The sequence below is a fragment of the Balaenoptera musculus genome, chromosome 19 (assembly GCF_009873245.2).
Source record: "Balaenoptera musculus isolate JJ_BM4_2016_0621 chromosome 19, mBalMus1.pri.v3, whole genome shotgun sequence".
Taxonomy (NCBI): Eukaryota; Metazoa; Chordata; class Mammalia; order Artiodactyla; family Balaenopteridae; genus Balaenoptera; species Balaenoptera musculus.
Window position 1 is genome coordinate 47,625,839 of NC_045803.1, and position 16,387 is coordinate 47,642,225.

At 38.1% G+C, this 16,387-nt stretch overlaps 1 protein-coding gene across 2 annotated transcripts in view; it reads right to left on the minus strand.

The window, feature by feature from the left end:
- Positions 1 to 16,387, minus strand: part of GLG1 (golgi glycoprotein 1) — a 157,090-nt gene that overhangs the window by 46,783 nt on the left and 93,920 nt on the right. For both annotated transcript variants that reach the window (XM_036833989.1, XM_036833988.1), the window contains exons 3-4: positions 5,048 to 5,134; positions 690 to 905 (exon numbers count right to left, since the gene is read on the minus strand). In XM_036833989.1, the coding sequence (XP_036689884.1) occupies positions 690 to 905; positions 5,048 to 5,134 (303 nt within the window). The remainder of the gene's footprint in view (positions 1 to 689; positions 906 to 5,047; positions 5,135 to 16,387) is intronic.

Below are 16,387 nucleotides of genomic sequence, written 5' to 3' on the forward strand. Positions count from 1 at the left end.
CTCAGGAGTTCTTTCATCTTTGCTAAGCAAACAAATTCAGCATAAACCTGGCTGAACCTCCATTGTGACCCTCCGGACAACAGACTATTAAGGACAAAAATAAGATCAGATATAATTAAGGAAGAAGAAGCTAGGTAGTTATTTTCTTTCCTGCCTTTACTAAAACTAGTTCTCCTGAGATGAACATAACATATATCACATTTACAGAGTAGCTTTCTTCTGAGAAGCTAAAAGTACCTTCCATGTTTTAAAATTTTCTAATTTTTATATACGTTATCTTCTTTTATACTGGTGTGCTTACTAAGTAATTTTTTTTATGGCAACAGTGAGGTATATGCAAAGAAAGGTTAGAGAACTTGAGTCTCTCCTAATCCAACTACTTATCCCACAGGACTACAGAATACTTTTCTAGAGGAACGTTATAAGTAACCAGCAGCTGGTTTTGCATTTTGAAGCTAACACTACTCTTAGCAGATATTAATTCCTCTACTCCCCCATACAGTATTGAAACATTTTGTTACAAACAGATGAAGTGCACCCACAGGCCAACTAGCCTTAGATATTGGGGCTGTCTGGACCTCAACTTTAAGTCTACCTCCAGCCCTAAATTTTTCCCATGCCAGTCATACAAAGCTTTTCATTCATCGAGTCTGTTAAGACCCCTTTGGTGAAGGCAGTGTAGTAGATACCTTTTCTCCAAGCCGAATGCTCCCACATTTCAGAATGTTGATGTCATTTTTACAGTCATCCATGAAGCCACAGATTAGACGGTAATCACTGAAAATGATGGCTGTCATCTTGGTGATGTATTGGTGACACTGGTACTCAGTGATGTTGCCTCGGTGATCCACCAAGCAGGAAACCAAGTAACCTTTTCCAACTGGTTCATCAGCACACTCTTTGATCTGCTCAAAGGAAAGTGGCTGTTTTACACAAGTATTCTATTCTCTTACCAAACAACTTTTACAAAAGAGAGAATGATATTTTCTTGTTTCTTCTTCCGGGGGAGAAAAAGGAAAGCACTTAGAAATGCTTGTGTTTTAAAGAAAATAGTGTGCCATGCCTACTCAGATCGTTGCACCTTCTAGGAAACACCTGATTAATATGCTTTGCAAGAAAATACATACATATACAAATGCTTAGGTAGAACCCATGTTTAAATGGAGTAAAAAGAGCTTTTTAAAAATTTTCAGCTTTGTTGAGAAAATTTATTAAAATGTATTTATTGAAAAGAGCTTTTGACAGCTCTTTTTATAATGATTCTACTGAGAAGTCCCTTTAGCCATGCAAAGAACACAATGGACAGTGAGAAGATTAGTCTAAGGAACAGGTCTGAAAAACAGGTGCAGAACTAAAGTCTAGTTGCATATCCCAAGCCAAGCTACACAGCAAACTATTAATGTTAGGTAAACCTAATGACCAAGGGGAGGGAGGGAGGAAGGCATACTATTACCTCTTGACATGACATTAATGTGTTCTGAATTAACTATGGATTTGGACATATGTTTTGAACCTAGCAGAATCCCAGCTTTAACACTGTGGTCTAGAACAGAAATATGTTTAAATATGATGTTTAGGGACTTCCCTGGTGGCGCAGTGGTTAAGAATCTGCCTGCCAATGCAGGGAACATGCGTTCCAGCCCTGGTCCAGGAAGATCCCACATGCCGCAGAGCAACTAAGCCCGTGCGCCACAACTACCGAGCCTGCGCTCTAGAGCCCGCGAGCCACAACTACTGAAGCCCACGCGCCTAGAGCTCGTGCTCCACAACAAGAGAAGCCACCGCAATGAAAAGCCCGCGCACCGCAACAAAGAATAGCTCCCACTCGCTGCAACTAGAGAAAGCCCACGCGCAGCAACAAAGACCCAATGCAGCCAAAAATAAATAATAAATAAATAAATTTATTTAAAAAAATGATGTTCAGTGCACTCTGGCAAGAAGTTTGGGAAGGGGAAGGCCATTGCAAGTCTAATTTGGGTGGTTTAGACATATGATCTAGTGGATCAAGCACAGCGTGACTCCACATGGGTAGTGTTCCTGCAAAGTACACATAAAATCACAAGCACTAATGAAGGAAAATAGCCCCAAAATGTTGAAATTCAGGCATAAAAAAGTGAAATCTACTTACAGGGTTTTAAGCTTGAATTATAAAGCAGAGAAGGTTGTTTAGAAAAAGCCTGTTGCATTTGGAGCAATTAAAAAAAAAAAAAACAAAAGTGGCAGTTTTGACAAGAGGAAGGAGCCAAATGTAAATGTCTGTTTCCAATATAAATGAGAAGGGAATATTTTACTGGTTTTTTTGAAACCAATGGAGACCATTCTCTACTATTACACCACCTATGGTAAACGTGTACACTTGATAAGACAAATACAATCTCCTTTTCCAAAAGGTGCTAGGTGAAGGACATACCACATACTAATTGTCCTATAGGCCGGTGGGTCCCTTCATGTCTGACCCCAGGATTAAATCCAGAGCAAGTCAAAGACTCAGTTCAAGAGAGGAAATTGTGTTTACTTTTAAAGAAGCAAACCTGGAAATTTAAATAGCCTCACACTGGCTTCAAGAGGCAGCAGAGATCTTCAACAGTCAACAAGCTGAATGCAATGTTTTCAGCTTAACCTTGAGCTCTTTTTTTTAAGTGATGCCTAGAGAGAGGGCCGTGAATGTATTTCCAAGAAAAGGGTTTTGTGTTTGTTTGTTTGTGATTTTTTTAAAGCAAAACAGAGGTAAGTTTCAAAAGTGAAAGGAGAAATAGCTGCTTGAAAATCTCAGCATTTATAATTCAACCACTGGAAAAACCCTGCATAAAAGACACAGGACTAGGGCTTCCCTGGTGGTGCAGTCGTTGAGAATCCGCCTGCCAATGCAGGGGACACGGGTTCGAGCCCTGGTCTGGGAAGATCCCACATGCCGCAGAACAACTGGGCCCATGAACCACAATTACTGAGCCTGCGCGTCTGGAGCCTGTGCTCCGCAACAAGAGAGGCTGCGATAGTAAGAGGCCCACGCACCGCGATGAAGAGTGGCCCCCGCTCGCCGCAACTAGAGAAGGCCCTGGCACAGAAACGAAGACCCAACACAGCCAAAAATAAATTAATTAATTAATTAAAAAAAAAAAAACAACACAGGACTAGTGGCAGACACCTGGGTTTTAAAACAATGAAGTAGAAGTATTCATATAGGCTCTAATACTGGGCAATCAATGGTTTAAAACTCTGAAGAAAGACCAAGAGACATTTTGAATTGGAGCCTCAGTAAGAAATTAAATGTATATTTAGCTTTAATCACCTGAGATTTTACTGAAACACCTATTTGTTCACCGCCAATTACAACCAGATGTAGTGTTTGAATTAAAAGTGTATGCTTTTCTTCAACCACTCTATTGGAGAGAAGTGTAATACAATAAAAGAAATTTCTAAGATTAACAGCAAAAAACAGCATTAAATCGTCAACATATTTACGAATGGGTGTAAACTCTGAAGTGGCTGGGGAGCAGATTCTTAAGGTGCCGTTATAAAATGCTATAGTCACTCTATTTTTGACATGAGGCAGGAGAAAAGCAAGCAATATTTGACTCAATCATGGAGAGTAAATAAAAAGTTTGGTTGGCAGTCTTCAGTATTCTTATGATGTTGTTTTCCTCCTTGGAAGGATTCCAAAATTAAGAAAGAAGAGGGAGATACAGAATAAAATGTTTTGTTGGCAACTATGTTCTTCCTGATATTTAATTTTCTTGACTCCAGTATAATCTCCCTCTAGGGAAGGAGAAGTGTCCCTGTTACATTAATCTTTTATAAAACCACAACACCCCAAAAGGTTACAAGAGGGCCATAACATAACATATACATTACAAGGAAGCCAGTTTCATTTTATAAATATAGATGGATAAAACCAGCAAAGGGGGAGATTATTCTGATGAATCTGTGTATTCTATGAGCTAAATTTCCACATGGCACTCAAACTGGTATGTACACGAGTCACATAGGGAGTTTGAGGTGCATAATACTGAACCTAGAAGCTGAAGATCAATGTTTTAAAATAAGCTATTCTATTCTGAAGCCCCAACGCATATGTAGAAGGGTCACTGCTTTAAAAGAATAACGCATATCTGATTCAGTAGTAGAAAGTTTGAGGAAGAAAACAGGTTCCACAAGATCCCATAATGACGAAAGTTAGGAACACAAGCTGAGGACTTATCTGGTTGGAGTAGCGTCTTCTTTAAGACCTCAGGAGAAAATGGTCCTGAATTAAGTCATCAATAGGGTAGTTTGGGGACAAATCTATATGACGCAAGATCTGTGATTATTAACTTTGAGGTAAAAAAAATAGCAACTATTTTCTTTGTGATTCTTTCAGTATGAAGAAATCCCCAGCTTCATGGAATTTCTATCACTAATTCTAAAAAATAAAATAAGTTAAAATAAAAATTCCAATACCACAATTTTCACTAATATTATTTGATATTTACACTGAGCCAAGAGAAATGATTGAAAAATATCACCAATTAGCATCCATATAATGTTATACATTTTTAGTAATTATTTTTATTTTTGTTTTTATACTCAATATCCATTTATAACAATATATACAATCTTTTTACAAACCTTTTTAATGCTAACTCCTATTATTTGAAGCATATGCCCTGTGGTTCAACTGGTCCAAGTGCATAGCCAAAACACTTAGGAATGTTTATCAGCCTCCTGGGGAAACCATTCTGATACGCCTCAGTCATAAGCAGATTGTACAATGTGTGAGAGCACTGACTGATGACAGAAGTGATTGTATTCTCCGTTTGGGGACAAAAAGAGCCTGATTTCCAACTTGTCTGAATCAACAGCATCCTACTGTAAGTGTAGGTGAACGTTAAGAAAAAGAAGTCTAATTACACCCCTTTAGCCTATCTCTGAGCCAAGACATATGTTAATTCCAAGAAAAGTAAAGTAACTGAATCAGTCATTCCTCCCTTAATGACTGGTCTGGTCAACAGATATAATTTTTGCTTCTAAGTCATTAAATATCCACAAAATTCTTTCTTTCACAACCTACCTCTGATATGGTAGACTTGCAAACCTCTCTGGCCACAGATTCAAATTTGGGATCTGTAGTTAGGTTCAGCTTATAATTCCATAACAACTAGGTATAAGAGAGAAACAAAACAAAAAAAACAAAAAACTCCAGTTAGAATAGTATGAAATTTAACATCAATGTTTACTATAAATGATAAAATTTCATTACACAGAGTCAGATAAAACATATTCACACTTCAGTTAACAAACAAAAAGATAAAATGTCACTGTATTTACAGATAAAAGGAAAAAATGTGCAGACAAAATAAAACACTACCATTCGGACATACACTTTTCTCTATTTTTACTTAAGGACAAATTTTTTTTTAAGTCAGGAAAAAAATTAAAATGAAAATTCCTGACAAGGGTTTCAGAGAAAATATAAATAGGTTGTATATGCAAAATTCTTAAATCAAAAAGTCTAACCCAGAAGCTCAAGAATTGGTAGGTTTAGTTGCAGATTTCACAATCAACAGTGCTTTTCACACATCATTGTTATGAAGGAGTGCTGTCCAGAGTCTAGTTTCCTGACACATCTTTCTTTATTCCTCTAAAACCCTCAACTTGACATATACACGATAAGGTCTATTTTACACAACTGTTTTAACATGTCTTAAGCTATGAAATCTCTAAAGCCATTACTATTCATGGGCGAGGACTGAATATTACTTTATTTTTGCAGCTTCAGTTAAAAATTTTCAATACATTCTGCTCAGATGGGGAGACAGAGCAGGAGCTTTGTATGACGTAGAACATGAAGAGGTTTGGGGGGTGGAGGGGCAGTTCACAAGCCTTTCTTTCAGACGGCAGCACTCCAAGATTAAAGAATACAATCACTCATTCACTGATTCATTCAAACATCTGCTTAGCACTTCTTATGATGTACCACACACAGTCTAATCTCAAGGGCTTCATAGGTTATTACAGGAAACAGAAGCAAATGTTTGAACACACACTGTGTTAGGAACTGGGGGTTAAAGCAGGAGGAGAAAGACAAACACTGTCCAGTGGTGGCTATGGTAATAGCAGGTAATGTGTATTTGGTTAATGGCATCACAAGGTGCCACAGCAGTACAGGGGAGGAGTACCCCACACTGCACCAGGGGGTTTGGTCAGGGAAGGTTTACCAGAGAAAGTGCTATCTACGATGAAATCTGAAAAATTAGTAGCAGTTAGCCATATTAAAAAGGGTAAGAAGACTGTTTTAAGTAAATAAAGCAGCATGCGTGGAAGCTCACTGGAATGGGAAGCAGGGCACGTTAGACGAACTGAAAGTCCAATGGAGGATTGACTCTGGAGACACAGGCCAGGACCAGATCATAAAGCCCTTGTAAGTCATGTCTGAACTTTAACCCAAGAGTAATGGGGAGTCACTAAAAGGGAAATAAGGGAGTGACATGACCGGATTTGCTTTTTAGAAGTAGAACAGAAGCTAATATAAAGTGCATTAGGAACAACACAGAAACAGGCAGTAAATTCCGCGTAAGAGTGCTGAAGAAGATTTTGTGAAGATATAAAATATAAAGGATGAGTAGGATTTCTTCTCCTCCCTCCTCAAAAACAAAAAACAAAGAAAAGCAGTAAAAAACTCTAATCGCCCAACTATCATCAATAAGTGAGTTTTCAGAAAAAGGGGTAAGAATCTGGCTACTATCTATAATGAAAGTTTTAAGAGGATGGGACTTTTGCCTTGTTTACTACTATATGCCCAGTGCCTAGAAGAGTGCAGGCAACACATAGGCATTGATAAATATTTGTTGAAAAGATCAACAAAAGAACAAATCTATACCATGATAAGTTCAACCAAGAGTACATATAAGGCCAAACTGAGCATAGATATAGAAGCTTAGTTCTAACTGAAGGCATCTTAGGCCTCCTGGCTCCTCAGAAGTAGATCCCATGATTCAAAAGATGTGGTTAGAACTGGACAAATACATTTTACTATTTATCTATTTACTACCATCTATCTAAGTCAGTACTACATGGTAATTAAATGTTATATTTTAAAATCAAAGCAACACATTCTGATTCTATATGTATATCAAACCAAAGACAGATTAAAAATGTCCTCCTTATTGAGTGACTTGCAGCTGACCCAATGCCATTTCTTCCATGTAAAAAAAAAAAAAGAAAAAGAAAGGAAGAGAAAGAAAGAAAGAAAGAGAAAATGCAAGAAAGAAAAAAGTTGTCTGGTACTTAGAGTTGGAGTGAACAGCAACAAATGTCAAAAAAAATAAATACAAACCACAGAGTATTTCCTTACTTTATCTAATGCAAACTCAGATGTCCTATGATTGGGCTAGAAACAGATTTTCTGACAAAAACCATTTAGATAATCATTTAGATCTTTTGAATGTCTTTAACTTTTAAATCATTATTTATTTATTTATTTATTTATTTATGGCTGTGTTGGGTCTTTGTTTCTGTGTGAGGGCTTTCTCTACTTGGGGCAAGTGGGGGCCACTCTTCATCGCGGTGCGTGGGCCTCTCACTATCGCGGCCTCTCTTGTTGCGGAGCACAGGCTCCAGACGCGCAGGCTCAGCAATTGTGGCTCACGGGCCTAGTCGCTCCGTGGCATGTGGGATCTTCCCAGACCAGGGCTCGAACCCGTGTCCCCTGCATTGACAGGCAGATTCTCAACCACTGTGCCACCAGGGAAGCCCTGTCTTTAACTTTTAATTTGGAACCTTATTTGTTCTGATAATAGGTGTAAATTTCCTTACGAACAGGACTCCTCCCAGATAACTATGATACTATTGTCTAATGCTAAATATTCTACCTCTCGTCTTTTTTTCACGTTTTCAGTTATAATTCACATACCATAAAACTCACGATTTTAAAGTGTACAATTCAGTGTTTTTTTAGTATATGGTTGACACTTGAACAACGGCCACATTAGGGGCACCAACCCTCTGTGAAGTTGAAAATCTGAGTATAATTTATAGGGGGCCCTCTGCATCCACAGTTCCCCATGCTCAGATTCCTGCAGTACTGCAGTATTTACTACTGAAAAAAACCTGTGTATAAGTGGACCCGTGCAGCTCAAACCTGTGTCGTTCGCGGGTCAACTGTACTCACAAGGGTGCACAACCATCACCACCTTCTAATTCAAGAATCTTCTTATCGCCCCAGCACAAACCCCATGCCTGTTCTACCACTCCCCATCCTCCCTACTCCCATCCTTTGCAACCATTAATCTACTTTCTGGTCTTTCACTTTTAATATGACTTATTAATGCATTATTATTCTCTTTCAGGAATATAGGTAAAAAGGGAATTCAACATAGGTTGCCACAAGTACATTTTCCTCTAGAAAACAGATAAACACACATTACACTTGATTACTGAGAGCTGATTATTTACAGCATATTTGATAAGTGTCCTTTCCTCTGAGTGGCTATAATCAACTAAGAAAAATAACTGCAATTTGACAATAAATACTATTGGTTAGCATGATGTATTTCAGCTTCAATTTCCTTAAATTTAAGAGTCTCATCTTTGAATCCACCTACGCACCCATCTCCCTCCCCCAAATATGTACTGAGTAACTACTATAATCTGAGTATCGTGTTAGGCGACAAAGTTGAGAAAGTTGGAAGTAAAAAAAAAAAAAAAAAAGCCACTGTCTCAGGTACTCAAGAAGTTCCACCACAGGAAACAAAAGAAGGAAGAGTCAGATTGGGAAGAAAATAAGCAATAAAAACACAGTGTGATATATGTGGTAACAGAAGCATGCAGAAGATATTATGGGAATACAAGGAAAGAACATATCACAGTGATTGTAGAGGAGGGATAGGTGAGGCTGGTAGTGGTCAAGTTATACTGGGCCACGAGTAAGAAGGAATTTTGTCAGATGAACTGAGGAAGACTGGGGTTCTAGGACTGCAAGGGTAGAAAGGACAGAAAGAATAATGATAACTTCTGGGAATCCCATAGTGCAGAATGGCTGGAGTTGAGGGTATGAAAGATCAGGGGAGAAGGGGTGTTAGATCACACTGAGTATTATAGCTCATATGAAAGACTCTGGATTTTATCTTAAAGGAAATGAGAGGCTAATGGATAATTTTAATCAGAGAACTCAAAAGATGAACTCTGGTTGTATAGAGAAGGGCTACACTGAGGGGGTTAGTAGGCCAGTTAAAAGGCAAGAGTTTTTGGATGGGAGAAGATGGGATATATTTGAGATATTTATTTAGAATAATGACAAGATTTGGGTGTGGGGAGTGAAGGAAAATTCTTTTTTTTTAATTTTTATTTTTATTGGAGTATAGTTGACTTACAGTGTTGTGTTAGTTTCAGGTGCAGAACAAAGTGAATCTGTTATACATATACATATATCTACTCTTTTTTAGATTCTTTTCCCATATAGGCCATTACAGAGAATTGAGTAGAGTTCCCTGAGCTATACAGTAGGTCCTTATTAGTTATCTATTTTATATATAGTAGTGTGTATATGCCAATCCCAATATTCCAATCTATCCCTCTCCCCTGCCTTACCCCCTGGTAACCAGAAGTTTGTTTTCTACATCTGTAACTCTATTTCTTTCTTGTAGGTAAGTTCATTTGTACCCTTTTTTTTAAGATTCCACATATAAGCAATATCATATGATATTTGTCTTTTTCTGTCTGACTTATGAAGGAAAATCCTTCCTTCACAGTCAAGCTCCTTGAAAGTATAGTCTAAGTTTATTTAATCTACTTACTCTTCCATTCATCCTTAAAATTTTTTAAATCAAAGCTGTCTGTTTAGTTAAATAGTCAAAGGTAGTCACTCTAAACAAACAAGCAGTCCCCCACAAAGTCCCTTTCTAAAGTCCTACCCATTACCCAGAGACAATTCTTTTAGCTTTTTCTTATGGTAATTACCTCCATACTTTTAAGGTACTTAAATTGCTATTTCTTGACCTGTTAGCTTTAGATACTGTATAATAGCTTTATACTATAGAAGGTAAGGAATGAACTCTTATACCCTCTTCCTGATCCCAGTCCTCCCAATATAGTTAAATCATAATGTCATTAGATACTCAGTATTTACGTTATTGATTATGTAAAAATACTATATATAATGAGCCATATAGAATATTATATTTCTTTCAATTTTTAGTTTGTCATATAGTTAACAGTCATTTATTTCATAAGCCTATTTTCGATATGCCCATTACTAATTAATCCCCCATCTCTTCACTGGAAAAGCAAATCTCTCAAAATGTTCAAATGCTTCAAGTGATCTCTCAGGTGAGACATTCCTCTTGGAGTCTTCCATCTTCCTGCTTCAGTCAGGACTGGTTGCCATCTAAGCCTCTGCACAGGTGTCATCCTTCACCAGCATCCTGGGAATTCCTTTGCTTTTTCTTAGGCTGATGCACTAATTACTGGACTCTTTAATTTTCTTTGTCTTGCTGTATTCCCTCATTTTGGCGAAGCACATCCTCTAGTAGCTTTATGAGAAAACATGTATGGGTAGTAAATGTCTTGAAAAATTTTATGTATGAAATGTCTATTTTGTATTATCTTGACTAAATATAATTTCTCCTCAGAATTTTAAAGGCACTGGTCTACTCTCTTCTAGTTTCCAGTAATGCTAATGAGAAGTATCATATTATTCAAATTCCCAGTACTTTAATTATTATTTTTTTCTCTGAAAGCTTTTGAGATCTTTTATTTACTCCCAGGGTTCTTTTCAGAACCCTAAAATTGGTTTGGGTTATCTTTCCATCCATGGTGTGAGGCACTCATGGGCACTTTTAATCTAGAAACTCATCCTTCAGTTCTTGGAAATTTTCTTGTATTTTTCATTCAAGTTTTTTCTTTTTTTTTGGAGTGGCTAATATATACCAGGCACCACTCAAGACAGATGTGAGCAAAGAAGGGCAAAATCCTTGCCCTCGAGTAGTTTACATTGTATGAAGGAGAGAAAGATAATATGCAAATGATCAAATAAATAGATCAGGTATTGAATGCTATAAAGAAAATTAAGCTAGTATAAAAGAACTGAAGTGACGGGTGAGGGGTGCTTTAATAGAGGGGGACAAGGAAAATGAATATCCTGAAAAGGTGACTGTTCCATGATGAACAGCAAATGCAAAAGACCTAAGTCAGGCACATTCTGTGAATATCTGAGGGATAGCGAGGAGGCTGCTTGTGGCCTAAGTAGAGTTAGCAAGGCGGACAGTGGTAGAAGAGGCCAAGGAGCAGGTCTCTGCTCTCTGCATGTTTTGTAGGCCACTGTTAAGCACCTGGGAGTTTAATAAGTGAGAAAAAAGCTTCTGGGGTTTTGGGCAGAGACGTAATATGACCTGACTGTTAGAGGAATCATTCAGGCTGTAGCATGGAGTACAGACTGTAGAGGGACAAGGGCAGAAGAAGGGAGACTACTTAGGAGGCTATTAAAGAAGCACAAAAGAGAACTGACGATGGCTTGAACCAGGGGGTAGCAGTGAAAACGGTCAGATTCAGGACACGTTCCAAAAGGAGCAGCCAGACAGCAAGGCTGCTAACAGACTGAATGTGGGATAAAGAGGACAAGAGGAATCAAGGTTTTTGATTTGAGCAATGGGAAGAACTGAGATTGGGAAGACTGTAACAAGAGAGGTTTAGAGGTAGAAAATCAAGAGTTCAGTTCTAGAAATGACTGTGAGACAGCGTAGAAATGTGAAATCAGCACTTGGAGTCTGGAGTCTGTGGACAAGTCTGTGCTGGAGAAAAGACAGGAACCACAAATTGTCAGTCAGCAGGGCAGCATCAACTGTTCCTCTCCAATGGGAGTCATGGCAACAGTCTACGTAGCCATCTGGCGGTATCTTCTCTCCAGATGACAGCTCAGGTGTGAGAAGACAACACTCCCAACAGGCACTGTAAGAGGTAGTTTTGGCTTAGAAACCCTCAAGCCCCATTCGAGCCATTATCTCTTGAAACAGCCCTCTGGGCATAGTTTCCAGGATCCCTGCAAGGAACACACACACCCAGGTACAAGAGTCACCACATTCAGGGAAACCTCTAGCATGGCACCCCCAATGAGTATTTATAATTCATTTATAGTTCTCCCCAATCCATATAGAATTTACCAATCAGGGTCATTTTTATCATAAGTAATACTGCCTTGAACCTTAGTTGGTATTTTACCCTTATTAGGTCACCAGGGAACTGAGCTACATAGTTAACAGGATTGAAATTCTCCTGAAGGGGAAAGAAAGGTTTTGTTAACCATTTACTCACAGGGCTATTATGAGCTGCTATAAATGTTCCTTACATGGGTAGACAGATACATAAGCATTTCTGTGGGGTAAGTACCTGGAAGTGAAAAGGCTGTATTATATACTATGCCTAAGTTCCGCTTTAGTAAGTAATACCCAACAGCTTTCAAAGTAGTTACACTAATTTACATTATCACCATCGGTATTTGAAAACTTCCTTATTCTAGTATATGTGCTGCCGAAGCAATCACGAAAGCTCCCTTATTTTATATTCACAGTAATGCTTGGTATTAACACTGTCAGTCTTCTGAATTTTAACAATTCTAATGGTGAATGTAGATACTAGTATCTCACTCAGGTTTTAATTTCCATTTCCCTGATTATTAATGAGGATGAGCACCTTTCCATTTATTTGTAGATCATTCAAGTACCATCTTTAAGACATGGATGTTCAAGTATCTTACCCATTTTTCTTTTCTTTCTTTCTTTTTTTTTAATTAAGGGCTTATCCTAAATTTGTCCATCCAGCAGTTATAGTGTATCTTATGGAACAATTTCTATTTTTAAAAAATTCAATTTATTTAAACTAAAACAACAACAACAAAAACCAGCTCACCCATTTCTCCCACCTCTGGTAACCACCAATCTGTTCTCTGTATCTATGAGCTTGGTGTTGTTTTTTTTGTTTTTTGTTTTGTTTTTAAGATTCCACATAAAAGAAAGATCGTATAGTATATGTCTTTGTCTGACTTATTTCAGTAGCATAATGCCCTTGAGGTCCATACATGTTGTTTCAAGTGGCAAGATTTCCTTCCTTTTACAGCTGAATAATATTCCATTGTGTGTGTGTGTATGTATGTATATGTATACACACATTTTCTTAACCATTTAACACTTATATTGTTTCCATATCTTGGCTATTGTAAATAATGCTGCAATGAACATGAGGGTGCACATATCTTTTTGAGTTAGTGTTTTCATTATCTTCAGATAAATACCCAGAAGTGGATCATATGGTAGTTCTATTTTTAACTTTTTGAGGAACCTCCACACTGCAGTGGCTGTACCAATTTGCATTCCCACCAATAGTACACAAAGGTTCCCTTTTCTCCACCTCCTCACCAATACTTGTTATTTCTAGTCCTTTTGATGACAGCCATTCTAACGGGTGTGTGGTGACATCTCATTGTGATTTGGTTTCTCTGATGATTATCTTTTCATGTACCTATTGGCCATCTGTATGTCTTTTTTGGAAAAGTGTTTATACAGATCTTCTGTTCATTCTTTAATTGGGTTTTGTTTGTTTGTTTTTGCTATTGAGTTGTATGAGTTCTTTATACATTTTGGATGTTAGCCCCTTATCTGATATTTGATTTGCAAATATTTTCTCCCATTCAGTAGGTTGCCTTTTCATTTTCTTGGTGGTTTCCTTTGCTGTGCAGAAGCTTTTTAGTCTGATATAGCCTCGCTTTATTTTTGCTTTTGCTTTTGGTGTCACATTCAAAAACCATCACCAAGACCTATGTGAAAGAGCTTACCGCCTTTATTTTTCTGGGAGTTTTATGGTCTCAGGTCTTGAGTTAATTTTTGTGTCTGGTGTAAGGCAGTGGTCCACTTTTCTCAATACCATTTATTGAAGAGACTGTTCTTTTCCCCAGTACATATTCTTGGCTCCTTTGTTGTAAACTAACTGACATATATGCATGGGTTTATTTCTGGGATCTACATTCTGTTCCACTGATCTATGTGTCTATTTTTATGCCAATACCATATTGTTTTAATTACTATAGCTTTGTAATATAGTTTGAAATCAGGGTATGTGATGCCTTCAGCTTTGTTTTTCTTTCTCACAATTGCTTTGGCTAACTGGGGTCTTTTACGGTTCCAAACAAATTTTAGGATTGTTTGTTCTATTTCTGTGAAAAATGTCATTGGAATTTTGATAGGAATTGCACGGAATCTGTATATTGCTTTGAGTAGTATGAACATTTTAACAATACTAATTCCACCAACCCATGAGCATGGACTATCTTTTCATTTATTTATGTCTTCTTCAATTTCATTCAGTAATGTCTTGCAGTTTTCAATATACAGGTCGTCTTTCACCTCCTTGATTAAATTTATCTTCTCCATTTTTCTATTCTGTTGTCTTTTCTTTCTTTCTTTTTTTAAAATTTATTTTATCTATTTTATTTTTGGCTGTGTTGGGTCTTTGTTGTTGCGCACGGGCTTTCTCTAGTTGCGGTGAGCAGAGGCTACTCTTTGTTGTGGTGTGCAGTCTTCTCACTGCAGTGGCTTCTCTTGTTGCGGAGCACGGGCTCTAGGTGCGTGGACTTCAGTAGTTGTGGCTCGCAGGCTCTAGAGCACAAGCTCAGTAGTTGTGGCACATGGGCTTAGTTGCTCCACGGCATGTGGGATCTTCCCGGACCAGGGCTCAAACCCGTGTCCCCTGCATTGGCAGCGGGATTCTTTTCTTTTTTTAATAGTTAAGACTTTTTAAATATTTATTTTATTTATTATCTTTTATTTTTGGCTGTGTTGGGTCTTTGTTGCTGCATGCAGGCCTTCTCCAGTTGTGGCGAGCAGGGGCCACTCCTCACTGGGGTGCGCAGGCCTCCCACCGCGGTGGTCCCTCCTGCCGTGGAGCATGGGCTCCAGATGCGCAGGCTCAGTAGTTGTGGCTCACGGGCTCTAGAAAGCAGGCTTAGCAGTTGTGGCGCACGGGCCCAGCTGCTCTGCAGCATGTGGGATCTTCCTGCACCAGGGCTCGAACCCGTGTCCCCCTGCGCTGGCAGGCAGATTCTTAACCACTGCGCCACCAGGGAAGCCCTGTTGTCTTTTCTTTATTGCTTTGTATGAATTCTTCATATATTCTGCACATACTGTCAGATAAGGATTGAAATATTTTTTCCTTCTCTATGGCTTGCCTTTTCACACTCTTAATACTATATTTAATGAAACAAACTTTAATATAATCTGATTTATCAATCTTTTGCTTTTGCTTACTGCTTTTTGTTTCCCATTTATTAAATCTTTGCTTATCCCACATAGTCTCTTATGTTATCTTCTAGAAGTTTTATTATTACACTTTTCACCTTTAGATCTATAATGCATCTAGAATAGATTTCTGTGAATGGTGTGCAGTAAGGATTAAGATTTTTTTATTTGAGTGTCTATCTATATATGAGCCTGTTTCTGGACTCACTCTGTTTCATTGGTCTATTTGTTAACCCCTGTGCCTCTGCCACACTGCCTTAATTATTGCTACTTTAAGTCTTCAATCAGGTGGTGAAATTCTCTCTGCTTGGTTCTTTTCAAGACTTTTGGCTATTATTGGTCAAAACTGTGTTCCCATGTAAATTTTAGAATCAGCTTACTATTTTTTGTAACAACAAAAATGGGATCGTACAGAATCTGTAATTTGGTGAGAGCTGACGTCTTTATAATATGGAGTCTTCCAACTCACTAGCACAGTATATATTAATATATCTCTTCATTTATTTAGGTCTTCAAATTTCTCTAATATTTTATAGTTATCTGTAGAGATGTCTTACATACTTTTGTTAGATTTATTCTTATGTATTTGATGCTTTATATGCTATTTTAAATAGTGTTACTTTTAAATTCACTTTAGGGCTTCCCTGGTGGCACAGTGGTTAAGAATCCGCCTGCCAATGCAGGGGACACGGGTTTGAGCCCTGGTCTGGGAAGATCCCACATGCCGCGGACCAACTAAGCCTGTGAGCCACAACTACTGAGCCTGCGCTCTAGAGCCCACGTGCCACAACTACTGAAGTCCGCGCACCTAGAGCCCGTGCTCCGCAACAAGAGAAGCCATGGCAATGAGAAACCCACGTGCCGCAACGAAGAGTAGCTCCTGCTTGCTGCAACTACAGAAAGCCCATGCGCAGCAACGAAGACCCAACACAGTCAAAAATAAATAAATAAATAAATTTATAAAAATAAAATAAAACAAAATAAAATAAAAACTTTAATGGGAAAAATTATAATGCATTCCATCCCAATCCAAGTGTATTAGTTTGGTAGGGCTGCTGTAACAAAATACCATAAACTGGGTGGCTTAAACAACAAAAATTTATTTGCTCACGAATCTGGGGGGTAGAAGT